This window comes from Pyrus communis, chromosome 12, assembly GCF_963583255.1.
Source record: "Pyrus communis chromosome 12, drPyrComm1.1, whole genome shotgun sequence".
NCBI lineage: Eukaryota > Viridiplantae > Streptophyta > Magnoliopsida > Rosales > Rosaceae > Pyrus > Pyrus communis.
In genome coordinates, this window is record NC_084814.1 from 13,230,111 (window position 1) to 13,256,574 (window position 26,464).

Sequence of the window (26,464 nt, forward strand, 5' to 3'; positions counted from 1 at the left end):
TTCGACTATTGAGGGAAGCACTTTGCCAGCGAAGGAAACATTCGACTAGCATAGGAAGCATTCACACTCATCAGAAGAGCTTCCACGGCTACGGGAAGAGCTTTCACGGCTGCGGAAAGAGCTTCCACAGCTGTGGGAAGAACTTGAACTACCACAGGAAGCAATTCATCATCGTTGGAAGCACTCAACATAACACCAAACCAAGCATCCAAGAGCTGCTGGAAGAACAACAAAGCATTCCCTAGGACTTGCTTTTTCTTTGGGATGCTTTGGGCTTAGTCCTCGCTAGGTTAGACATGAGGTAGGTGAAGGTTTTGGCTCGCCTCTTAATAACACAAGCGCATCATAGCCCTTCGGCACAAAAACCAGCCAACATTTTTAAAGAAAGTTGAGCACTAATATGCTCTAGTACTGCGAAAATTTTTATCAAACTAATTTGATAATATTAAAAATATTCTTAAAAGCACATATAATGTCTCTTAACTTTTCGAAATGGAACAACACTCACCATCCTCCCGTCTTAAATTCTTCTTTCACAAGGCAATCAAAATCCTGTTCACGCAATCTTCACTAGAGGGTGTCTGACGAAATTTAACATACTATGTGTTTGATTTATTTATTTATTTTTATATGGTTTTGTAGTACCAAGATATTTTATAGAAACGATAAAGCACAATAACAAGTTTTTCAGGATAAGCACGTGGCAGATTTTATATATATGATAACGAAAACATTTGTGAAACTATAAGTATATCGTGTTTGATACTTCTTTGACAATGTCTTTGAAATTAGAAGACAATAAAGCCGTTGCATTTCCCTCCTCACATTCCCCACTCACCTTATCTTTTCATTAGTTGTTTCCCTTTGCTTTCCCTCCAAACAATCCACCAGAAGAAAAAAAATGAATCCAAAATCAGATACCAAAAAACATCTGATCTTCATTTACTACTCAGCTCACTCAGTAACCAGAGAATTAGTGGCCTTGCTCAGTTCCAATGGCCACCAAATTAGGCTTCAATTTAACATCTCCAACCCCTTTTAATCCCTCTATTCAGAGACCCTTTGTGTCTGTTTCTTCTCCCTCCTCCACGAGGGTTGAGTCTTTTCAGATCAGTGGCAGACAGCTATGCCTCCGCCTCCGCCGCCGCCGCCTTTTGGTACTTCCGGCCAAGGCTACTGCTGACCAACAAGGTTAGGATCATATGTCCATCTAAGCTTCGAGTTTGATTTTTTTGTTGTAGCCGCTTTAATTGTAGTTCTGATTAATAGTAAATGAAAATGATTCATCATGTAAAGCAATATTCTAAACTACGGGAACGGAAATTAGAATGTAAGTGCAAAGGGTGATCACACTATTCTGGTGAACTGGCTTATCCATAATAAAGGGTGTGCTAATTTATCAGCAAACAGATAGTATGTGGAAGATTCAATTTTTACTTCGTTACATAGGTAGGGGCAGATTAGTAGGACCACTAACCTAGCCACCGCCATGAAAGAATATAATATAACAAGAATCTTCAATTTGAGATTTATTTTCTAAGTTATAATGCAAAATGAATAAGGGACTTATTCATGACTCAGTCTTAAGTTATTTTAGCTTACACCATGGAGTGTGGACATTTTTTCCATATCAAGTTTTCTTGTACTATTTAATGAGTAATGTTATATAGACCACATTTATTAATCTCGTTTTTTATTGGTATGAGGGATCTTTTTTTTGTCAAATGATTGGTTTGTTAGATTAGATGTTAGATTAGAGAGCTGACGGGGTTTGAACATACGTAGTGGTGCAAAGGCAACACTTTTCTCCACCACTATGGTAGAGGGCCACTTGCGTACGAGGGATCCAATTGCATAATTTGATATCATGCGAGTCTTGTCTCTGTGAAAATTTTAATCAGCAATGTAGTCAATTCTTGTAAAAGTAGTCAGGAATTTTTGACGATATCGAGCTGGAACAACCTGTTTTTCCTGAATACCTCGATTCAACGCCAAAGAATTTCGTGCCGCTACTAGGGATGGGTTCGGTTTTTTGCCAAACTGAAACCAAACCAAAATTTCAGTTCGGTTCAATTTTCTTTCGATTTTCTTCGATTCGGTTTTTTTTTTCAGTTTGATTTTGTTCGGTTCGGTTCCTGTTATTTTTTATTTATAAAACCTGTTTTTTTATATGAATTTTTAGGGGGGAAAAAAAAAAAAAAAAAAAAAAAAACTTGTATTGGTAGATTAATAATAAAAAAATGAAAAAAATGGGAAAGTAACTATACAAGATCATATATTTAGAAATAGGCTTGTATTGGTAGACTAGTAATCTAATAATTCATCTCAATAAACTGACCATGCAACTACAAGTACAAGTGTCAAACTATTCATGGCTTTTTTCCAAATGAAGTTATCAACTACAAGTCTTTGGCCTGCAACAGAAGTTTCACATAAAAAACAAAAACAATGACAAAGTCAGACTAAAAAAACAAATGAAGGTTCATAATAAATAAATAAAAGAAACAAGTGAAGGTGTCGTGTTTTTAAGGCTCAAATAATGTCGTGAGTCATTAAGTGTAAACAGATTCGGTTCGGTTTTCGAACCTTCAAAACTGCAATCAAACCAATAAAGTTCAATTCGGTTTGGTTTGGTTTTTTCTTTTTTGGTTCCTTTTTTTTTTCGGCTTGGGTTTGATGGTCGGTTTGGTTTTTTTCGGTTTTCGGTTTTTGAACCCACCCCTAAACGCTACCATACCGTAGTCATCTTTACTTGGTGATAAATGAGTAGGTTTTTTTTTTTTTTTTTTTTTTTTTTTTTTTTTTTTTTTTTTTTTTTTAATTTATACTCTTTGCATGGTTTGTTTTTGGAATATTTGCTGAGTCAATTCCAATGTCCTTTTTTCAGGCAAGGTCGAAAACGATGACGTTGTTGACAGTAAGATTCTGCCGTATTGTAGCATAGACAACAAAGCGAAAAAGTCTTTGGGTGAACTTGAACAAGATTTTCTTCAAGCTTTACAAGTAATTTTACACTACATTTTAATGTTTTACAGTACTATAGTGTTTTGCTATTGAACACACTATGATTCTATGGATGAAGCGATGCAAGAAAGTACTAGGTCTGGATCTCAACCAAGGTTCCGACTTAGTTCTTCGACCGCTTTCACAACTTATCCCGGTGGCATTTTGGTTACCTTCTTCAAGAAGTCAGCTAGTTTTTTATTAATTTGGATGGAACGTGTTAAGGATGTTTGCATTTGAGATACTAACTGGTCTCTTCTTTTTTTTTGCTCGTAAAGTCATTCTACTATGACGGAAAAGCTATTATGTCAAATGAGGAATTTGATAACCTCAAGGAAGAACTCATGTGGGAAGGCAGCAGCGTTGTCATGCTAAGTATGTACCGTTTCATTTGTTCAAAGAATGGGACTTGGCACCTCAATGTTTTGGGATTTCATAATGGTAATATTTCTAAGATATATTTTCGGTTTCTGTTGTTTAATTTTACCATGCAGGTTCCGATGAACAGAAGTTTCTGGAAGCCTCAATGGCCTATGTGTCTGGCAAACCAATTTTGACAGATCAAGAGTACGATGAGCTGAAGCTGAGACTAAAGGTTAGTTTGTGCTGGGTTCATGTTTAGGCATGTAAAATATGATTAATGGTATACTTTCTTCTTGCCATCGGTCTATCGTTTCCATTTGCTTCAGTTGGTGAACATGATTTTTTTTCTTTTCCAGACAGAAGGGAGCGATATTGTTGTCGAGGGTCCAAGATGCAGTCTTCGTACTAGAAAGGTGCATAATGCTGAGTTTTACTCTTTCTCTATATATCCATCATATGAATTACCGTGTGTACGTTTAATTTCGTGGTTTTATAAGTACTGCATTGGTTTAAATGGTTCCTATGCATCATGTGCCGCAAAATGTGAATGTAATTACTAAATATCAAAAGGATTATCTCTTTAAGAGAAAACATTTCTTCAGTTTTTTGTATTCGTGTGTTTGGTTATACATGTATGATGAAAATCCATTACTTCAATACTGGATCTAAAGATTCTAAACGGGCAATTTCACTTGCTTGTTCCCCCAAACCTCCCTGCACTTCTGCAGATTGATTTACCATGTAAAAAGTTGTTTAAAGTTGTTATGCACTACTTGTTTTCAGTAAATTCTTATGTGTATTTGGATATTTAGCCGTCCTTTTTTCAACCTCTAATATAACTTTTTGCTGAGATTCCTTGCTAAAACTGAGTTGTGCTTGTATTGATTAACTTTCTCCCAACAGGTTTACAGTGACCTGTCTGTTGACTATTTGAAGATGCTCCTGCTAAATGTCCCTGCAACTGTTGTCGCGCTTGCAGCGTAAGTCAACTTCTTATATCATCAAGCATACGCTTGAAACTCACAAGCTGATGACATGCAATAGATTCTAGGCACTGTTATTACATGCTTGCTCCTTAACACGTAACCGAAATGTAGATCATTAAATCTGATGGCTCCAAAACCAACTGCTTAACCACTTCTCTTGTCACTGAAGTTCTCGTCAAGTTTTCGTAGATGATATTGAATCTACTAATTAACAAACATTTTTGTTTCCCCATCTGCTAGGTTCTTCTTTTTGGATGATCTGACCGGTTTCGAAATCACATATCTTTTGGAGGTATATTGGTTTAACCACATGAACTTTTGGTTTCTGTACGTATCCATTTTATGCTCCTTCAAAAAAAAAAACCTTTGGTAAATTCTTGGATTGCAGCTGCCGGAGCCATTCAGCTTCATTTTCACATGGGTTGCTGCTGTGCCTGTCATAGTTTATTTAGCTCAGGCACTCACAAAACTAATTATCAAGGATGTTTTGATCCTAAAGGTAGGTGTTTTGTCAAATGCTACCTTAATTTGTGGATACCATATTGCTTTTAACATTTCACATTTATTTTTCTAGGGCCCTTGTCCAAACTGTGGTACAGAGAACTTGTCATTCTTTGGGAGCATACTTTCAGTTTCAAATGGTGGTTCTACCAACAACATCAAATGCTCAAAGTGAGTATAAAACTAATCACTGATTCTAGACAAAGCGTTGCAGTCAGTCATGCACACGTGAATGATTTCTGACCGTGTTTAGATACATGTTGACTCCACAGTGGAGCTCACTTGCACCAATAGTCAGAAATCATTCACGCATGTGCAAGAGCAACTGACGATAGCATTTTTTTTTCCTTTTTCTATCGACTTTCTTTGTTTTCCACTTGTGTAGTTTCATCTTTTGAACTTTACTTGGCTCCTTCATATAAGGAGTCATTCCTCCTTCATTGATAATGTGGCATCATTTCATTACAAAATCATAAAAATCCAAACCGTTCATTCTCTTTATTATTGTATAATGACTCATTTAATTTAGAAACTAGTTAGTCATTAGTATGAGTCAAAAAAGTTGGCGATTCACCATGAAGATGTTATTTGTTACCGTTGGTTTGTTCAACGCATAAGAAAAAGTAAATTATTTTGCAAATTGATTGATTTTTTTAAGAGAGAATCTTTAGACAATGACAAAGACAATGAAATGGTTTGATTATAATGTTTGCACGATGAAATGATGTTGATTATAATGTTTGTACGGTAAAATGATGTAACGTCGTCGTTGAAAGAGGAATGGCCGGAGTCAAGCATTATACTTTTCTCTTGATATGGACTCTGCGCTTCTTTGGACATGATTTACAAAAGTTTTGCTTCCATTTAATTTTAACTGTGATGAGTAACATTTTACTGCAGCTGCGGAACTCCATTGGTGTATGATTCAAAGTCGCGCCTGATCACGTTGCCGGAAGGAAGCAATGCTTGACTAGAATTTGTGCCAAGTTTTTTCTTGTGCTGAAGAAGAAGAAGAAGAATATGTACTTTTTTTTGTTTCGTGAGGTCTCTCCGGAACATCTCAACAGTTGATTGTGCATATGAATACAAGGAAAGAGGAAGATGATATCATATGATCAGACGGTTCAGTTTTACTCTTGTGCCCTACATAAGCCTGTAGGTCGGAAACACAGTTGCCGGTGCGCGAAACTTAGAAAAATAACTCAAATTCTAACGGCCTCCAGAAAAATGAGAATCAAATCAAACCCTAATCGCGACAAAACATGTGACGCGCTCCTTCCCACTCGATCCATCCGAAATGCTGCCTCCGAAGAACCATCAGTGCTAATGCTACAGCCATCTTCTCTATAGGATCGCCACGTCCAAATAATCTCCCATCTACATAAAATGATAAGATGTGAGAACACCCCCTTTTTGGGTCAAACCCAATAGAATTTGACATAAAATTTCAGTTTACCAGAAAGTTCAGATCATTCAGTGTCTTGCTTTCATCCACTTGTCTCCCGTTTCCATGAGAATTCCTCATCCCAACCTTAAAAACCAAGAAATACACGATTTTAAAAATAAATAAATAAAAAAGGAGAGGGGCAAAAGTAGTTCTCAATTGTATGTGCATGAGTACTTCTCGATTGTGTATGTACCTAAGCTTAATTGTTTCGTTTCCCACCTCGCTAAATGCTGGAAAACAAGTAAACATCATACTGCATACGCACCCGTAGACTACCTCCAAATGTAATGGAAGATAAATTTCAAAATAAAAAGAAAAACGAGGGGACAACAAAACCAACTGGAAAGAATTTCTCGGGATCTGATCGGTATGAGAAATAGTAAGGAATTTTCTAAAACAGCAAGTTTTAAACTAATAATTGCATACAACAGTTGAAATACAATTTCACATGTTTTTACCGCAAAGAGGTGAAAACACACAAAGCAATATCGCTTTTCCTATTGAGAGGATTTATTATTTCGACTTGAATGAGCATAATTTTGAGTTGAAGCACAAAAGAGGACTCATTTATCCGTAGAGTGGATCATAAAGAAATTGGTTCTTGGGTAATCTATCTCATCTTGATACGTGGATTTGAAGATCTACAATTGAAGGTAGCAAGTACCTGTTTCACCGCAAAGCGACTGTGCTTGTCAGGGTATACAAACGCAAAAGACAGTCTAGCATTTCTTCTGCTAGCCTCTGGAGCAATCTCTTTGACCTGAAGAAAAAACTAGAATTACCTCGGAGCAAGTAATATAATGTTATCCAACCAAATATAGGAAAGATGATAGGATGGCATGACATTATGAAATACAGATAACATACAAGATCAGTTAGCTCACGAAGTTTTGCATCTTTCCATGTATAAATTTGAACCTTATCTTTTGGTTCATTGCCTCTCACCGTAAATTCTACCTCACTGTGATGAGCCCCAATCTGCCAAAGAAAATAGTTAAAAGTAAATGTAAAAGGCTGAAACGGAATGTCAGCACCCAACCAATATATCCTTATATTAACATCATGATCCCAAACTTCCAATACCGCCAACTTCTCCTACCTTCTCAATAGGAACACGCGTTCCCAATTCTACAAACGTCTCCCCATAATCCGAAACAAAGTCTTAACGGTTAGTAACCCAATGCACTTTGTTTCCCTACTTAACACTATCTCAGAATCATCACCAAAATCTTCTATTCAACTGATTTCAGAGTCTAATTAGAGCAATAATCTTCAAGGCCAAGATAGGCTGAGAAACGATATAATCATAACAACCTAAATATTCCATCCTTTTCCCTTCACTCTATCAACTGGGCAAAAATTATACCACCACAAAAGCTTCCTAAGTCTATCCTCTGCAACAAAATCAGCAAAACCCGCTTCGAATCGAATACCTCTGAAGTAAATAAGATATGGGTTTTTAAAAAATCTGAATTTCCAACCAAAATCATTAACTCCAATTAATTAGAGGCCAAATTTCACAAGCATAAAAGATTACCAAAACCACTAAACAATTAATACCAAAACTGCAAAAAAATAACCTGCAGAAAACAAAACACTGGGGTTGCACATACCTTAGTGAAAACCCGAAGGAGCAGAGGGCAAGTCTGCATTGCATACAAAAACAAACAAAGCTTTTCATAAATATATCATATAAACCAGCAAGAAAAAAATTAATAATAAATTAAAATTTTGAAAAATACAGAAACCGTAAAGAAGTAACTAGCAGAGCTGAAAGTTAAAGACAGTACCTTTTCGCGGTCGATGGGTTCGGAGTGGGGGCGAGGTGGCGGGGGCGGCGGACCCCTGGAATGAGGCGGGGAGGAGGAGGGAGTTGTCTTCAGGGTGGACCTCGGGTCTGGGGCCCCGGCCCGCCCATCTTTTCGTCTAAGTTTCTCTCTTCTCCATCGTTGAAGTCCTAGCTTGAGAACGATTTCGGGTTTTTAGGTCGGGTTTTGGAGTTGATGTTATAGAAATTTACCATCCAGAAATTTTTCATTATGATCGGGACACAAGGCACATCATATGTTTTTATATAAATTATAGAAAATTTTATTTTTTAAGTTATTAACTTTGTAACGCACATATCTCACAATTTGTATAGTCACACGTAATGTATCACCCGTGTACCGGTCACAAAAAATTTCTCTTTAAGATGAACTACAATTTAATTATCATATGAAAGAAAATTAAGTCTCTAAATTATTTTTTTAGAAAAATCAGTCTTTGAATTATAAAAATAAAATTTTATTTAAACACATATAACCTTTTACTACATCCAATTTAAATTTTAAATATTAATTGTCTATTTTACCTTATTGTGTAATTACTATTAAGTACGAAATGAAATTAATAATAAAATTCAAATATATCAATAAGCTCACACACTATAATTAAATCCTAGTATCACCCTTTTATCTTATGTTCATTCCGACAAAAACTCTAATAGCTCAACTAATACTTGCACCATTCGCCAAATTCATTAATTGCCATGTGCACATGAGATTGCAGAAATATAGAAGGATTGGTAAGCCAATCCCACTTGAGGCTCTTCATCCACATTGGAGAAAATTGGATTTTATCAATTTGCCAAATAGTAGTAAACAACCAGTTCCTCCGGAAAAGTCACGAGTAAAGAGACACTTCTGCAAGTCTCATGATAGGGAATTTAACACAACGTAAATGGGCTAAAAACTCTTATAATACTTGCAAGAATGACAAGATTATTGTAGTATAAATGGATCTCGCAAGGAACGATCCACATGGATTATTAAAAATCGAAGCAAACCAAATTCCAATTAATTATTGTAAAGCAAAAAGTTGAGATGATTGATTTTTATAACATAATTTAAATAAAAGAATTTAATTAATAAAAGAAACTAATATGCAATATTAAAGATGAAGAAAAAGGAAACAGTTTTGTAGAAATCAAATTAAAGAAAGCACTAGGGTTCCACCATCACCTAGCAATCCTATGTATTTTTACTAATTACTTATGATCTACACATGCCACTTTGAAAATTAGGTCTTCCTAATTTATATTCTACTTGGAACCTCCAACGTATAACGTATACCTAACATGCAACCTGTCCAGACATTTGGATCAAATCTGAACATGAAAGACTCATTATGCTTTATGAAAACCCTTTGAAAAACCATGCAACCCCTAAGACGTGGTGTTCATCTTAAGCGAAATTACAATTATTAACCACATGAAGCCAGCGCCAATTTCAGGGAACCTTCCGACCAAAATTGCATCAAATTACTTTTCTAAAAATCCTAATAGTGATCAGGCATTAAGACAATTAGATAGTTTTAATCACAGTGATTAGTAATTCAAAATGCACATGCAATCAATCATAAGCAATTAAATAAAAATCACATATTTATGCTACGGCTCAAGGCATCGCCCTAGCAAAAGGAATTAGTTACGCATATTCATAATTGAATTCATATAAAATATTATTAAGAATAAAATGAATGAAAACACCTTAGAGTAGAAAATTTCCAAGAACCCTAGCAAAGTTCTTTGTCTCCAAAGTTGAATAATAATAAGTGTAGAAAAGACTAAGAACGGCAAAGCAATATATTTGCTAAGCCATAGCACAAACCCTAAAAACAAGGTGCTTTATTCTAACTAGGAAACTAAATAATAATAAAATATCTTAGAAAATAAAGTCCTAATTAAACTAGGAGAATCTACATAGAAACTGTTCAGCCATGTTTTAGCCTCAAATCTCCTCCAAATTCAGCCCATAATGGCTTATTTTGAAGATCAGGACGTTTTGAACACATCTTCCGAAGGCCATGAACCCATATGAGGTCATCTTAGGCTCCAAAAACGCAAGTCAAGCCCAAAATGTCACTATTCCAGCATTGCACATTGCTCCTTTATTTTATTGCCAAAAAATCATCGTTTGGTAGAAAAATCTGATATTTTGATACAATCAAGCTAAGTGACTCACGATCGTCCTCCAACTAGAATTACTTCAAAATTCGTTCATTTGACCATGTTTTTCTCCAGAAGAAGTCGAAAGTCCTACATTGGAAATATAATTCAAAGTATCAAAATATTAACCAAAATATACTAAGAATAGGGTTAAATATATAATATAAAATATACTCATCATCTCATAATTGGAAAATTTCCAAGGAGAAATACCAATGTTCTTAGATTATAAACTTACTTGCCCGTTGATAACTAGAAAGGGATTAATTGTTTGATTTATTGCTTATGTGCATCAGAAGAAGAAAAAAAAAAAAGCAAATGTCTGGGTCTGGTAGCAAAAAGAAAAAAAGCAGTACAGAAATCCTAGTCATATACGACATATGCAACTATTGAGCTCACGGTGGGAGGGGGGAGTCAAAAGGTGCATCTTCGAAGGAAAAACAAATTACTTAGAGATGTTATTTTATAAAGAGGATAGGTGTAAATATAATTTTACACTTTGAATTGGATTTGAAAGGGTAGTTTAGGTAATAAATTTGGGTTTAAAGAGATCCTAATTCTTTAACAAAAAACAATATGGGTGAAGATAGTAAGTTAAGGGCGCGTTTACTAATCTGTAATCAAATTGAGAGGAATTGAATTGAGTAGGAATTGGATTGAGTAGGAATTGGAATGAGGTGGAGTCAAAATCGGATTCCTATTGAAACTGTTTACTTAAATGTTCTGGAATTGGATTCGAAATGACACTAATTTCATAAAGCTGTTTACTAATTTAGCAGAATCAGAATATAAACCAGTATGATTACTAAAATGCACTTGTCCCAAATCAAATATTTTATATACTTTTTTTAATAAAATTTGATATAATATATAATAGTAAGAAAAAAAATTATTTAAATTTTAACAATTCCGGTGTTTGTTATTTTTAATAAAACTTGAGTTCTGTTTACTCCTTTTTTTTTCTTTTTTTTTTCACTTTTTACTATTTAAAGAGTAAAAAATGCATTCGACAAAAAAAGTTAAAAACCCAACAACAAAAATAACAGGAGTCGGGAAAGGTTCTGGAACCTTTACGGTTCCACTTCCACCATAACCTTTTTTACTCTCCCCCCTTTGCCTCCTCAATTGATTTTTGCGATCATCTCCTGACCTTGTTCTATCGGCTTGAAAATCTCCTTTTGTCGGGTCATCGAGTTGTAAACGATGAACTCCTTGTTGGCAACCATTCTTGGATCATCTCAATGTGCAAATCATAAGGTTTGCTTTTATCTATATACTCCTCTGCATCTGTCTCTCCACAACTGGAATGGAATCTGTGACTGTCCAAAGTTTGTTGGTAGAACTGTTGGGGTCGATTGGTGGTGGGTCTTGGCAGTATAGGAGGTGGTGCGGTGGTGTGAGTTGATTAAGGGGGGGGGGGGATGAGTGTGCTTTTCGTGGTTGAACCGTGATGAAAGGGGGCAGGGTAATTTCAGTAGAGAAGTCTAATTCTGGAAGTTGGCTTTCTTTCGGAATTCAAATACCTCCTCCAAGTTGGTAATTGGATTCCGACAATATTAGGAATCTGATTACTAAGTTTAGGTGGAGCCCACAAATAATTTCATTCCCAAAATTTAGTAAACGCCAGAATCAGTTGGGGAAGAATTCAATTCCGTTTCTTCTACCTCCATTCCGATTTCGTAAACAGGCCATGAGTGTAATAAGAGGTTACATGGGTTCAAATGTAAATTACATTTTAACCCCTCAAGTTTGGACAAAATTACAACCTCATACAACATCATTAAAACATTTCAATTCCATACTATCATTTAATTTCAATATCATACGTCCTGTTAAAAAAATTTGTTAACTCAACCATTAAGTGATGATGTGGCACATATGGATTAATAAAAAATAATGAATTAATAAAAAACACATTGGGCCCCACCACCCATCCATCCACACCTTGTATCATTCCCATCTATTCGTCCCCTTCGTTCGTCCCCTCCCTTCACCACCAAAACTCAACTTCCCCCTCTGTTTTTTCCCTCTCCGTTTGCCCCCTCCCTTCACCACCAAAACCACATCTACATACTAATTCCTTCCCCTTCCATCCGTCCCCCTGCCTTCGCCCCCAAAACCACATATGCACCCTTGTCCTCTAATCCAAAACCCTCGAAATCACACCCAATTCTCTGCAATTCAATCTTCTCTCTCTGCGATTCAAGCTCGTAAAAACCCTAATTTCAACTACCCCAACTCGAAGCTTCCCACTATCTCTCTACGATTCAAGCTAAAAACACTAATCTTCTCTCACTACGATTCAAGCTCATAACAACCCAAATTGCAATAAACCTTCTTCCGTTCTCGTACGGAGCAACTAGGGAAGCTCAGTCATCTAGGTCGAGTGCTTCACGTTGCTCAAGGCAGTGAGAGATCTAGGAGTGGATTGGAGCCTCGTCGCAATGGGGGTTCGTGGGTCAGGTCGAACTCGAGCAATGACGAGTTTAAAAGGTGGTCCAGTTCAAATAAGGGGAAGAGTCACTGTGGGTCAGGTCAAACTCAAGCAATGACGGATTTAAAGGGTGGTCCGATTCGAATAAAGGGAAGAGTCATTAGACTCGTAAAGCAAGAGCTGGAATAACTGGGACAGTTGGGTTGGCGTTGGCATCGGAGGTGGGATGCTGCAGAAGTTGGCGTAGGTGGTGGTGGTGGGCTGATGGGAAAGAATGATGTTTTTAATATATTTATATTCTGTTTTTTAATTTATGTAGTGGGGCCAACTATGTTTTATTAGTATTAATTAATTGTTTTCTATTTGTTTTTTTAGCCACATAAGCACAAATGTGGATTCATATGTGCTACGTCATCACTTAACGGTTAAGCTAACATATTTTTTAACGGAACATAAGATATTGAAATTAAATGATAGTAAATGTATGAAATTGAAATGTTTTAAAGATGTTGTATGAGGTTGTAATTTTGCCCAAACTTGAGGGGGTAAAATGTAATTTACCCTAAAACTTTCCATTACAAAAATTTGCCAATTACATCTCTAATATTATATTTGAAGTTACTATATTCAATTTTCCGTCAATTTAAGTCATGTTAATTGCATATGATACACATTGGAGGGTAGATTGGTAATTTTCTATAAAGAAATAGTTTATGCAGTTAACTTTGGAGGGTAAATGAGACGTTAGATTCACAACCTACATGAAATGCTTAGGGCTTATAGGCGAGATAATGACGGTATTATACTCTAAAGTGTGTCAAGTGAATTGCTAATAGTAGGTGTCACACCCGAACCCGCCGTTACCAAGATATTGTCCGCTTTGGCATTCCCTGGCCCGAAGGCAGGGCTACCGCACGGTTTTGTTCCTGTGGACCGGTACTCGGCCGAAGCCAGCGCCTGCCAGACCCCTAACCGGGCCGCCCACAAAATGCGTCTTAGAGTGGCAGCGCAGCGTACTGGGCCCATCTAGGATATTGTCCTCTTTGAGCGGAACCCGCCTTCCGCGGTCCGGCCCTCTCAAGGTTTTGTTTCCCTCTGGAACGCGTCTTTATAACCAACAAGGTTGCGAATGGATATATAAGGCCAGGACTCGACCCTCGTGTGGCCGATGTGGGATAGGTTTACCAAGCCTATAATTATAGGCTTGGTAAACCTATCCCACATCGGCCACACGAGGGTCGAGTCCTGGCCTTATATATCCATTCGCAACCTTGTTGGTTACCAAGACGCGTTTTGTGGACAGACCCGGAGGGGTGGCAGGCGCTGGCTTCGGCCGAGTACCGGTCCACAGGAACAAAACCGTGCGGTAGCCCTGCCTTCGGGCCAGGGAATGCCAAAGCGGACAATATCTTGGTAACGGCGGGTTCGGGTGTGACAATTTGGTATCAGAGCCGGACTCGTGCTGGTGGTGTGCCGACGGGGACGTCGGGCTCCCTAAGGGGGGTGGATAGGCTTGGTAAACCTATCCCACATCGGCCACACGAGGGTCGAGTCCTGGCCTTATATATCCATTCGCAACCTTGTTGGTTACCAAGACGCGTTTTGTGGACAGACCCGGAGGGGTGGCAGGCGCTGGCTTCGGCCGAGTACCGGTCCACAGGAACAAACCCGTGCGGTAGCCCTGCCTTCGGGCCAGGGAATGCCAAAGCGGACAATATCTTGGTAACGGCGGGTTCGGGTGTGACAGTAGGGATGCTATTAGCAATTTTTAATGAATTCAGGGACCTAATTTTCACTAAAATAATAGTTTAGGAACTAAATTGGCACTTCATCCTAGAAATTTATCGTGTACTGAAACTTGATTAATTTTGCAGGTTATGGGTCATGACAATTAATAGGTATGGCATACAAGTACCAAAGTATAAGTCGTAAAAAAAAATTAAAAAAAAAAACTAACGAAGTGGTGGAGAATTCGCAAATCACTGGCAAAAGTCACTTTGTTTGTACTTCACACCATTTGTTGTAAATAGGCGTGGAGGGCTCATTTGTAAATATACCAATTCTCACTATCTCCATAAGAGATCAAGAAGCTATGTTAAGGCTAGAAAAAAGAGAGAAAATTAGAGAATTATTTTTGTATTCCTATTATTTCAGATAAGAATGTAAACTTCTCCTGCTGCTCCGAGAACGTACGCATACTTGTCGAACCTCGTAAATATTTTGCCTTATTTACTTTAAATAACACTACACATATATCGTCTATTTCACAACACCTTATCAGCACGACAAGCTCTCGTGTCGGTAAAAACTATGGGACCATGATTTTCTAGGCCCATGACACGTGGCACCTTGGGTGGCAAGAAGGATCAGAATACCATAGCAAGTGAAGTTCAGATGATTAGATTAGTCAAGCTTCCTAGTTAGGATCTATAATACCCTGAAAATTTAAAAATGTATGAATATGTGGAGTAAATTGAGAATAAATAGATTTATGGTTATGAAAATTTGATTAGAGAAATTTTAGAATTTTGTTTTCAGGAATTTATATTGATTTATTTGAATTTAGATTTTAATTAAACTAGTTACAAAGTTTGAAATTTGGAAATTAGTTATATAAAATCCGTAAACCTTTTGAGGTCATAATTTATATTTTCGAATAAAGCTCGACCCTACGAGCGTGTAGGCGAAAAACGTTCGACAAAGGAGTTATAACGAATGAATTATTAACGTTTAAAGTTAAGGACATTTTAGTAATTTTACTTTAATCTAGAAGGCTCCAGATTTTCTGGTGTAATGAGTTGTGCCACGTGTGTGGCTGGGGGATGAAAGGAAAAGAAGAGGAATGAGATAGATGAATGGCTGAGATGAAAAGGAAAGAAGAGAAAGGAGAGAAAAGGGTGGGAAACTGCCTAATCAGGGAATGAGCAAGGAGGAAAAGGAGGAAGATCCGGGCGACCCGTTTCCCTATCGCGACCCCGTATAATTTATGGTGAAATTCATCAATTTCTCGAAGAATTGAGATGATTTACGACCATCAATCCTCACGTCGTTACTCCCTCTGCAATTTTCCACCAAAAATGGAGCTGATTTGGTCTTGTTTCACGACAAACTTGTGTCGTGGGTGTCCCGAAGCCACGACGTCGATTTCGCCGTGTCCATGCATTTCGTCGTGGACCACCATCATCAGTTCACTCACCTTGAACTCAGTAACAAATCCCAACCAAGATTTAAGGCGTCGGAGCTCAAAAAATGTCGAATTGAAAGGAACTTATTTCGAGGGTTTCCGGTGATCCCTTCCAGATTTCAAGTGTTTCCTGGCTGAACTGGACTTTGGCCCAGGTATGAAAGTTATTCCTCTCGTTGCACTCTACAACCCTGTAAAATTTGGTAAATTTTAGTGGTCGTCAGAATTTGGGGTTCCCACTCGCCAGAAACCGCCATCGGCGGCGACACATGGCCAAAGGCTCGACACTACCTTTTCATATAGATTTTGATATTTTAAATCCATAATTGGTACCCATTTGATGTGATTCAATTGTGAAAGCAAATTTTAAATAATGGAGATTAATCTTGTGGGGAATTTGATTTTAAAAAAAATAAAATAAATTTTGGTGAATAAGATGCAATTAAGTCTTATGTTTTTGGTAAGTAGATTGGGTTATAGTTTTTGTGAGTGATTAAGAAATTTTGAATAAAGAATTGTGGTTAAGGATAGTAAAATAAACAAGAGTAAGTTATTCCAAAATAAAATTTTCTAGTCGGGGCGTTACAGGATCAGAGTAAGTTATTTCAACAGGCTAACCAGTCAGACAACTATTCAGCAACTTGTATCACTTGTCTCCCAAGTAAGGAGACCTAATTCAAGTCAAATTAGGATATCTTAGGGATTAGGCAATAGTCGCAATCTCAAGAGGATTGGATATGTTATCATAGATTCCCTCCTAGATAGCTTCCCAATTTAATTAGAACTACTTTCCCTACAAGGACTCTCAAGATCTCTATGAATACTCTAGCTTGGGTATTTACAGAGGGCTTCAACCTTCTTTGGAGTCTTCATCTTCTCCAATACACACATATTCTCTCTAAGCCTAACAAAGGCTCATTTTTCATACACATAAAGATCTATGCGCAGACACGTCCATGGATAAATTCATAGGCTTTTTTCATGGATAGTACACGATGTGCACGCATCACACCATTATTTACTACACCTGTTGTTTGATTCTCCTTCCTGTAGATATGTAGGCATTCCGATCTGGATTTAACCACACCCTCAATTTACCATATTCCTTCCTTTGCTGGAGATCATGCCCAATTTCTATGAAATTGGCCTCCGTTTGCGGATGTGTGCAAATTTGGTTCTAATAATTGGTGTTTTCATTGAGAGAGAACTCATATTCTGTCATCCAACGACCTCTGCCATAAGCAACGATAAAAACAAGAAGATCTTGAAGATGAAGCTTTCATTGATGCTCTAAAGAACAAAATCTCCTACAATTCAAGACAACCACCAATCTAATTCTGGTGACTCACACGAAAGTTACTTTTTAAATGATATTGTTGCTGCTACTATCCATGACCAAGGCCTAGGTTTTCCAGAAAAAACACAAAAAAGAGGTTTTCTAATACCTTTGGTTATTGTCCTCTAATATGTGATTACTTCGAAAAGTTTCAATCACTTTAGTATGAAACAACTAAGAGCACAATCTGACTAATTATTATTGTTTTGCGAAATGGGTATATGCTGATTGCACATCCCCATTTTTCGATCCTGCAATAATGGACTAACTCAGTCTCATACTATTCTTGTGGAGCTAGTAATCCTGACAACAACACAACTACTCTGACGAGCATAACAGAGTTCCAACACTGGAATAAATTCACTGGGGGCAAGTCAGCCTAAGAAAAAACACAAGCATCAATTCCAATACAAAGCAATGATCATACTTCCAAATTGCTAGAGTTGCATTTTACGTTAATGCAAGAGCAATCTCACTAATGCTCTAGAAAAAGCTTAAGAAAACTGCCTCATACCTGAAGACGAAACTTGAGATAAAGGATCTTGAGAAAACTCATTTATACCTAAAGCACAAGAGTTGTTCTGATGGTAGTTTGATCCATCATTCGAACTACACCCAATAGGTGTTACCTTTCAAGTATATATATAATCATCCATACGATATATGCGATGAGATCTTTCAAAATATTATAAAACTTCAGCTTTGCGTTTTGCTATATTTAGCCCATTGCATTAGACATGACATGTCTTTCATTGTTGATCTGTTGGTAAAAATGCAGCACTGGGCCTACACACAGCCACTGAATTGGCATTAAATACATATTTTCTATTACCCTGAAGGTAATATAGATTTGGGCTTATCCCTACCCATCCCGAGCAGATCCAACCCCATGATCTTAGGAAATATGTTTGCCTTGTTTGTTATGTTGATGCAAGTTACTTATCAAACCCACACAAGGCACGACTCCACATGGTTATGTCTTTACCGTTAGGGATACCACAATATCTTGGAGGTCCACGATATAGACCTTAGTTGCGAAATTCAAAATCGTTCCAAGACTCACCACACATGGTTGAGAACTCTTGCTGAGCATATTCGAATTACCTGTGGTTTTCCTCCATCGTTGAGATCCAACGACGATCCATGAAGACTATGCCACATGTATTAACTAGACTATGACATGATACATCAACAACGTCTATGCCAAGCATATTATGTTTACTTTACATCAGCAAAGCATTAGGAGGTTGAATTCGATTCCAAACAACTTTTCCAACCTTTTCACGACGTCAATGTCGAAGTCTATCTTCTAGAAACTTGTTCGAGAAATTAGTATGCTTAACTATCTCATATGCAATGTTTGTAGTTATCATTTGGAAGTTATGTCAAACTCATCGGACTATCCAAAAGTATACTCACTTGATCATAATGTACTCTTTTCCCTACGATTAGAAGTATTTGTCCCATTGGATTTTTGCTTCCTAAGCTTTATGGAGGACCCATCCTAAGTTGGTTATACCCTTGTGAGCTTTTCTACTTGCATGCAAAAGACGTAGTTTGATTCAATTCAAACTTCTCACATGTCCTATTAGTCTATGAATTTCATCTCATCTTGGGTTTTACCATAGTGAGGTTTCGTGAGTTTTACCTTTTTATGTTATTATTCCATTGATTTGGGACTCACATTCGCTCATTGTGCTGCTAAAGACTTGATGCACCATTGAGTTGAGTATTTACACACTTAAAGGGAAGGTAGTTTAGGAATGTAATTGTATACATCCTAGTATGGGAATCTACCTGTTTTTAGATAGTTTCCTAATTGTATTGTAATACCTAAAGGGTAAGGAATTTACCTTCCTTACTACTATAAATAAAGGCATAATGGGGGTAAGAAATCACATCTCAGAATTCACTCAATTCTCTATTTCTCTATGCATACCACACCTCACCAGTCCTCTATAACTCTCCAATTAAATAGGCCTACAACATTTTAACATACATTTGTGTCAATTAAAACTTTTAGAAATAAAATAAGAGCAAAATTTGTAAATTAAAAATATGATTGACTTTTTGAAAAAGACATTGACAAAACCTGTTTTCTTACAAATAGCCTATCACAAAAAGCCAGGAAACTACTTTATTTCATTTCGTGAGAGACCTTCAATCCTACTCAAAATCTGCGTTTTCCCCCTTTTTGTCTGAAGGCTTCAATCCTGCTCAAAATCTGCGTTAGTTGCCAATTTCCCTTTTCTTCTTTTGGTCTCCTATTTTCCCCTTTTCTGCTGCTTTTTTCCCTTGCTCTTCATCTCGATTTTTCCTTCTCATCTTATCTTACTGGCATCCATTTTCCTCCTTCATCTAAACTTCAATCTTCAGCCATATTTTCTATGGAGATGGTGCGTATAGTTCCAGTGCTTTACCTAGCTCGGGTGTTCCTGAAACCACCACCTTCTCTCTATTGTTTGCTATTCCTAGCAGCGATGCTCATGGTTTTGCATGGACTTGTTTTGCTTGATAGCCAACTTGTTTATTTCAGTTGTTGGTTTTCTTTACTTTGTGACTGTGCTCGGAAAGCAGACTGGGGTTGGATGATGAGATTGCTGAGGCGATATTATGTGGTGAGCATGGATTTGTGCATGTCGAGATGCATTGTTTTGGCTAAGGCGGTAGTAGTTGATTTCTTGATTTTCTGTTTTTTGGGCCTCAATTGTTTAGTTTGGCCTTTGTTGGTTTGGCCCCTTTTTTTGGGTTGTTTATGCTTTTCTATTTCTGGGCATTTCATTTGTAGATCTGTTTCTTTGTAGTTAATAATATTTTCCTTGACCAAAAAAAAAAAAAAAAAAAGTTAGGAAACTAGCAACAAAAAACAGCCATACAATTCATAACACCTACAACCCAATTATCGTATTAATCTAAATTAAATCAAATGAAGTTAAACTCACTAAAGAACTATGAAATTTTAAACTCACTAAAGAACTATGAAATTTTAACGTGGAATAATTTAGTATAGTAGACTTCTTCAATTATAAGTAGAAAGTCTTAGGTTCGACTTGCATATATACCGAATTCAATACTTAATTGTTAAGTTGGCCAAACATGTAGCTTAACCTGAATCTCTTATAAAATGGGATATTATTGTATAAAAAAAGTGTAATGCTTGAAATGTACTATTCCATGTTGTTCAAATATTACACTTCATCTCCTTGTGCTCTTTCTAAATGCTTGGTCCTTACTTGGATTTGTTGAAGTATCTCCGAGAACACCAACTATACTTTTGTTTCTTTAGGCCATCTTTAACCGGGCCGGCTAAAGAGCTATAAGTTAAAACATGGCCCTTCTTGACATAAAACCTATATCATTTCTACACTATTTCTACACCATTTCTCACATTCTTTTCACCATTCTATACTATCTTGCCTCATTTTTTTTTTAATTTTTCACATTCTATTCACCTCAAACACTTTTGGGAATTTTTATTTAAACCCATGTAACCTCTTTTTACACCCAACTTAAATTTTAAATGTTAATTGTCACACCCCGACCGAGATCAGGGCATGCTGGCCGTCACGTGGAAGTGACGTAACCATGTTCACAGTGCGGAAGCTAAAAAAATAATAATAAAAGTACAAATAAAAACAAACTTAGCTATACACAAGGTAAATAACATACATGTGCAAGCGTAAGTGTGAGAAACAAAGTTCAGAGCACGGAAGACCTAATGCAGTCCGGGCGAAACAACACTAAATAAACACACCCAAAGGTGGTCCTACACTGGTGATAATCTATCAGGTAAGTCGGGAAAATCCTCTGCGGAGCCACCAAAAGCGCTAGCCAAACTAGAACCTGGAAGGGCGCAAAACAGAAAGCGTGAGTGGGCAAAAACAAAGCTTTTCAAAAACCATTTCATAAACAAAGTTCTAACCCCTCGCCGTAAAACCTGTATACATCCCAGAAAAATAGAATATATATATATATATATAATAACCATGATCGGAAATATGCCATGCCAAATGCCTCGAATTAAAATGCAAGTACTCAGGTAATGCCAATCCATGCCATATAATCTGTCAACCGGAGTTACCTAACGTGACCTGTACGGCTGAAACTAGAACTCAAATCTCCAACTCACTAACTACACCTGCACATGAGTTGGAACCACCTAAAGTGGTATGTACGACAGGACTGGGTGTATAATAAGTACGCTCAAGTGCTACGATCACGTGAAGACTGGGCGAATAATCGCGAGTCACCAACGAGTCAGAACCACCTAAAGTGGTCTGTACGACATGACTGTGCACCTAACTTGGATCCAAGATGAGCGTGTGCGGGAGGTGAACATCACGTGAATGACTGTGCCCAACTCTGGGCGGGAGCACTAACACCGGGGGTGCAGGTTATGAGCTTTCTATGCATCTCAAATCACTACTAAACATAAACAAAAACCATAACTCACCTGGCACTTACCTGTGCGTCCGCAGCACCAACACATACACACACACACACACACACACACACACATATATATATATATATATATATATATACTTATGCAACTAATAATGCATAATTAAATGGGTAAACATAATGCATGGCATAAAAACGTATAGACGTTTCATTTCACTTTCTGGGAAAAACATAAGTATATAGGTATATACGGAAAACCAAAAGCCCACTCACTGGTATGTAGAAGGGTCGTAACCCCCTTGCCTCGACTGACCGCGCTCGTCCTCGGGATAGGTCTCACCTATATGCGAAACAACTATAAATACGTAAATTTTAAAGCACATAACCAACAATATGAAATAACTTCTCATACAATGCTCAAATGGGGTGTATGAATACACCAATGTGATCTACTCAACCTCATGAACACCCTCATATTTTTTAAATAATTTTCCGACGCCGCACGCGCCGGCTAAGGCACGGCCACACGCGCCGCCCACGCGCAGGCACGTGCCTGGCACACTGACGGCGTCAGTTGTCGCCATTAGGAATATTTCGTTAACTCTGACGGATTCCGTTAACGCCATTAGGAATATTCCGTCCAAACTGAAAAATTATTTCGTCATCTTCTCCGGCCAAACTCCAGCGTTTGGTATCTTCTTCGTTTTTCAACCAAATTTCACAAAATTGGTACCAAAATGAACCTTACAACAAGAGGAACAAATCCATACCACTTTCAAGCACTAAAACCCACAGAATCTCGCTGGAAAAACACCACCAACTCTGGCCAAACCTGCAACTCACGATCCCGACGTCCAAAACCTTCAAACGAACGACCCCGAGCCTGCTAAGGACCTCACCAAACTTCTTACAAGCTTGAAATTCCCAAAAACACAAGAATTAACGTGTGCATGAACAATGACCAAATCGGGGATCCCGAGTTCAACGTGAAAATGAAGGTATCCTTACCTGAAATGGGTATGGTTGAACTCCTAAAGACCTCACGAGCACAAATATGTAATTTGTTTCCACGATTCGTGAAGTTTCCAAGGGTTATGGTGTTGTCCGTACAAGAAGATAGGAATAGGAGAGAGAGAGGGTCTCGGGACAGGGCAGAGAGAGAGAGGAAATGAGTGTGGGTGTGTGTGTGGTCCAAAATCAACTAACCAAAGCCTAAAAATGACCACACAACGAAACAAACATGGGGCAAAACTGTCATTTCACCCCTACGGTATGAAAAGTCCAGGACGGGCTGTCACATAATTGTCTATTTTACCCTATTGTATAATTAATATTAAGTGCAAAATGAAATTAATAATAAAACTCAAATTTCTCAATAAACCCAGACACTATAATTAAATCGTAGCATCACCCTTTGTTTATCCTACGTTCATTCCGGCTCAAACCCTAATAGTTCTGATAGAGAAAACAAACTTCTCTATTGATAGATAGTGATTTTGAAGTTTTGAATTCTCCACTAAGGTATGACTCGATTTATGAATATTTTGTTTGTTTGCTTCTTCTTTGGATTAAATTTTATACTTATTATATTATATTGTATTTGTTTTTTTCTGCCATGTGTCTGTGCCCCAATACACCATTGCAAGGACTTTTGATTAGTAGTGCAAAGACATATAACTTGATTTTTGGTGTAAATAAAGATTGCCCAACCTCATAAACCTTAACCACTATAACTAGCAAGTGGCATGTCTCCATCCAAATCCAAAGCATCAAGGTCAAATGTTTCTGGCAAAGTGATGGATTGAACTGGAGCTTGCATTGCATTCTCTAGCAAATTCAAATCTATGGAAGGGTCTCTTGGATCCTAAGTCTGTGGATGGGTTTGGTAGCAAAAAGAAAAAAAAACATCCATGGAAATGCTAGTCATATGCAATTATATAGGGGCAAAGGACGTCTCTTTAAAGAAAAAAAAAATATTCAATTAAAGATGTTATTTTATAAAAGGAATGGGTGTAAAGATAACTTTACATTTTGAATTGGGTTTGTGAGGGTAGTTTAGGTCATAAATTTGAGTTTAAAGAGATATTAATTCTTTAATAAAAAACAATATGGGTGAAAAGAGTAAGTTTGATGTAGAAAGAAGTTAGATGGGTACAAATAAAATTTCCTAACACTTTTTTAATATCTGGAGGCTTATTGATTTTGTGACAAATGACACTTAGAATATGTTTGGAAAGAACAAACTTAAAATAATAAATTATTGAAGGGGCTAAAAAATAGCCCTATTTGGTTATATACCATTTCTAACTGAATAGGGCTATTTTTTAGCCCTCTCAATAATTTGTTATTTTAAGTTTATTCTTTAATTTTATTAGTAAATTGAATTAAACTACCATATTAAAAAAAAATTTCCAAACATATACTAAGTGTCATTTGTCGAAAAATCAATAAGCCTCCGGATATTAAAAAAGTGTGTTGAGATGAATAGAATGTGAAGAATTGAAAAAAATGAGATAAGATAGTATAGAATGTTGAAAAGAATGTGAGAAATAGTGTAGAAATGACTAAAGATGGACTAAGGATACTCATCACTGCACTGCAGAATAATAGTCCACGGTCTGGAAAGAGATCCTCTCCGGATCCCTTCTACCTAATCTCACTCATCAAACAATCCGGACCCTTGAAAGTTGATTCAATGGCTACAAATAGAGATCCACTCTAAAAGTTATAATAACTTTAGTTATTGGATCAAATTTCAAAAATTCGAATTGTTTGATGAAGAAAATTAGTTGGAAAGAATCTGGAAAGAATTCCTTTCCCGACGGTCCAACAATAAAGGCCAGAAAGAAGTCGATTTCTTGAAGCAACCGTGATCTCATCATGTCAGGTAAATATTGCCAAACCGACGCGTCTCAATGATCTCATCTTTAGCTCACAAGTTATTCTCAAAACAAAAGCAAAAGCAAAAGCCGAAGTACAAGCAAAGCACCCCAAAATTCAGGGTCACACTTCTCCTTTTTCTGTACTTGATTATTGACTAAAAGCAGCAGAATTAGAAGCTTCATATTGTTTTCTTCAATTGGCTGCCTACTGAGGGAGAGAGTAAAAGAAAGATGGGCGTTCTGGCTGCTGCTTCTGTGCTTCCTTCAGATTTCAAGCCTTCACTCTCTCTCTCTCATCACATTACCAGAACACCGAAGAAAAGAAACAGGGCCATATTTCCTGTAAGTTTCATTTTACTTTTAATCATTTTATGCGCACAACTTTTTTATTCAAGCTATATTCTAATCGAATCTCCCATATGTTGGCGAGGAATTCTAACTTGGGTGCTTTTGGATTTTCAGTTTTTTGTTGCTGAGTATTGAAATAGAATTCTGGGTTTGATTTTGATATGATTTGATTAGGTTAATGCAAGGCTATTTGGGCCAGCAATATTTGAAGCATCAAAGCTGAAGGTTTTGTTTTTAGGAGTGGATGAAAAGAAGCACCCAGGAAAGCTTCCAAGAACTTACACACTCACTCATAGTGATGTCACCTCAAAACTCACTCTGGCAATTTCACAAACAATCGACAGCTCTCAGGTTTTAAGAATTTTGAATTGAAGTCTAAATTTTTCGATTAATTATTGTAACAAAGAATTTAATGGAAATTGGGAAATTTGATGGTGCAGTTGCAAGGGTGGTACAACAGGATGCAAAGAGATGAAGTTGTGGCTCAGTGGAAGAAAGTCAAGAACAAGATGTCTCTCCATGTTCACTGTCACATAAGTGGAGGCCATTTTCTCTTGGATTTGTTTGCAAGGCTCAGATACTTCATCTTCTGCAAAGAATTACCTGTGGTAAATCGGCAATTAATTAATAAATTTTTATCCAACTAATAATTTTCCGTTGTACATTTGATACATGGATTTATTATCAGAGATCACATCCGTAACAGTTGTGGCTACGAGTGAAAGTTGACTTCTCTGATTGACTTATTTGTCTTGATGATATTCATTAAAACCAATATTCCCTTCCCTTGGTAGGTTTTGAAGGCCTTTGTTCATGGGGACCGCAACTTGTTCAACGGCTACCCAGAACTGCAGGAGGCTTTGGTATGGGTCTACTTCCACTCGAGCGTTCCAGAATTCAACAAGGTGGAGTGCTGGGGCACACTCATAGACGCCGCCGCCGCCGCACCTTCTAGCGAATCATCAGGCGGGGCCCACCACCAGGAAAACAAGGGCAAGGGGGAGGAGGCCACTTCTCCAAGCAACTGGGCGTTACCACAGCCGTGCCAAGAGGACTGCGACTGTTGCTTCCCACCAGCGACTTGGATTGCATGGCCCCAACAGCTTCACCAGGCAAATCAAACTAGGGTTGGGACCCACCAGAGGTTTCAGGGCTAACCCAAGTTACAAGCTAAACATTTTTTTTCTTTTGTTTGTTTAATTAATGTAAGTAGATATATACCTATTAGTTGGTGCTTATCTGTTTGGTCACAAGCAATCGTTCGACAATCATCGAATACATTTCCAAACTTTGCCAACTTATGTTTTATATATGGTATTTAATCCCATTACAAGTTTGGTAAATACATTATGCGTTGTTTTATTAACATGAGTACACGTCGCATATTGTTGAATACACCTAACATCTATTTTCTCAATTAAAATTTATCTTAATACGCTTTATTTCTTTTTCATACTACCCTCACATCACACTTTTTTTTTAATTTTTATTTGTTTTTTAAGGAAACGATAGTAGTATTGTATTTCAAGAAATTACAAGGTACAAGAGGGCCAAATAATGGCTGGGGAGTCTCCTCAACCACTAAGTC

General features: G+C 37.3%; 3 protein-coding genes across 3 annotated transcripts; 2 read left to right on the forward strand and 1 right to left on the reverse strand.

The window, feature by feature from the left end:
* Positions 1 to 781: 781 nt before the first annotated feature.
* LOC137710862 (PGR5-like protein 1A, chloroplastic) lies at positions 782 to 5,956 on the forward strand. The gene is made up of 10 exons (XM_068450014.1): positions 782 to 1,191; positions 2,888 to 3,003; positions 3,282 to 3,378; positions 3,498 to 3,598; positions 3,723 to 3,779; positions 4,270 to 4,346; positions 4,593 to 4,644; positions 4,741 to 4,851; positions 4,927 to 5,024; positions 5,754 to 5,956. The coding sequence occupies exons 1-10, from the start codon at positions 996 to 998 to the stop codon at positions 5,821 to 5,823; spliced, it is 975 nt and encodes a 324-aa protein (XP_068306115.1). The 5' UTR covers positions 782 to 995; the 3' UTR covers positions 5,824 to 5,956.
* Positions 5,957 to 6,097: 141 nt separating this feature from the next.
* LOC137710025 (histone deacetylase complex subunit SAP18-like) lies at positions 6,098 to 8,282 on the reverse strand (the record flags this gene model as incomplete). Its single annotated transcript, XM_068448990.1, has 6 exons — positions 6,098 to 6,230; positions 6,310 to 6,384; positions 6,965 to 7,060; positions 7,168 to 7,278; positions 7,914 to 7,946; positions 8,091 to 8,282. Coding segments are annotated over 6 exons (540 nt in total), but the record flags the coding sequence as incomplete, so codon positions are not given.
* A 16,183-nt stretch (positions 8,283 to 24,465) lies between these two features.
* On the forward strand, positions 24,466 to 26,162 carry LOC137711575 (protein STAY-GREEN homolog, chloroplastic-like). Its single transcript, XM_068450826.1, has 4 exons — positions 24,466 to 24,870; positions 25,051 to 25,227; positions 25,317 to 25,484; positions 25,671 to 26,162. The coding sequence occupies exons 1-4, from the start codon at positions 24,760 to 24,762 to the stop codon at positions 26,031 to 26,033; spliced, it is 819 nt and encodes a 272-aa protein (XP_068306927.1). The 5' UTR covers positions 24,466 to 24,759; the 3' UTR covers positions 26,034 to 26,162.
* The last annotated feature ends 302 nt before the right edge of the window (positions 26,163 to 26,464 follow it).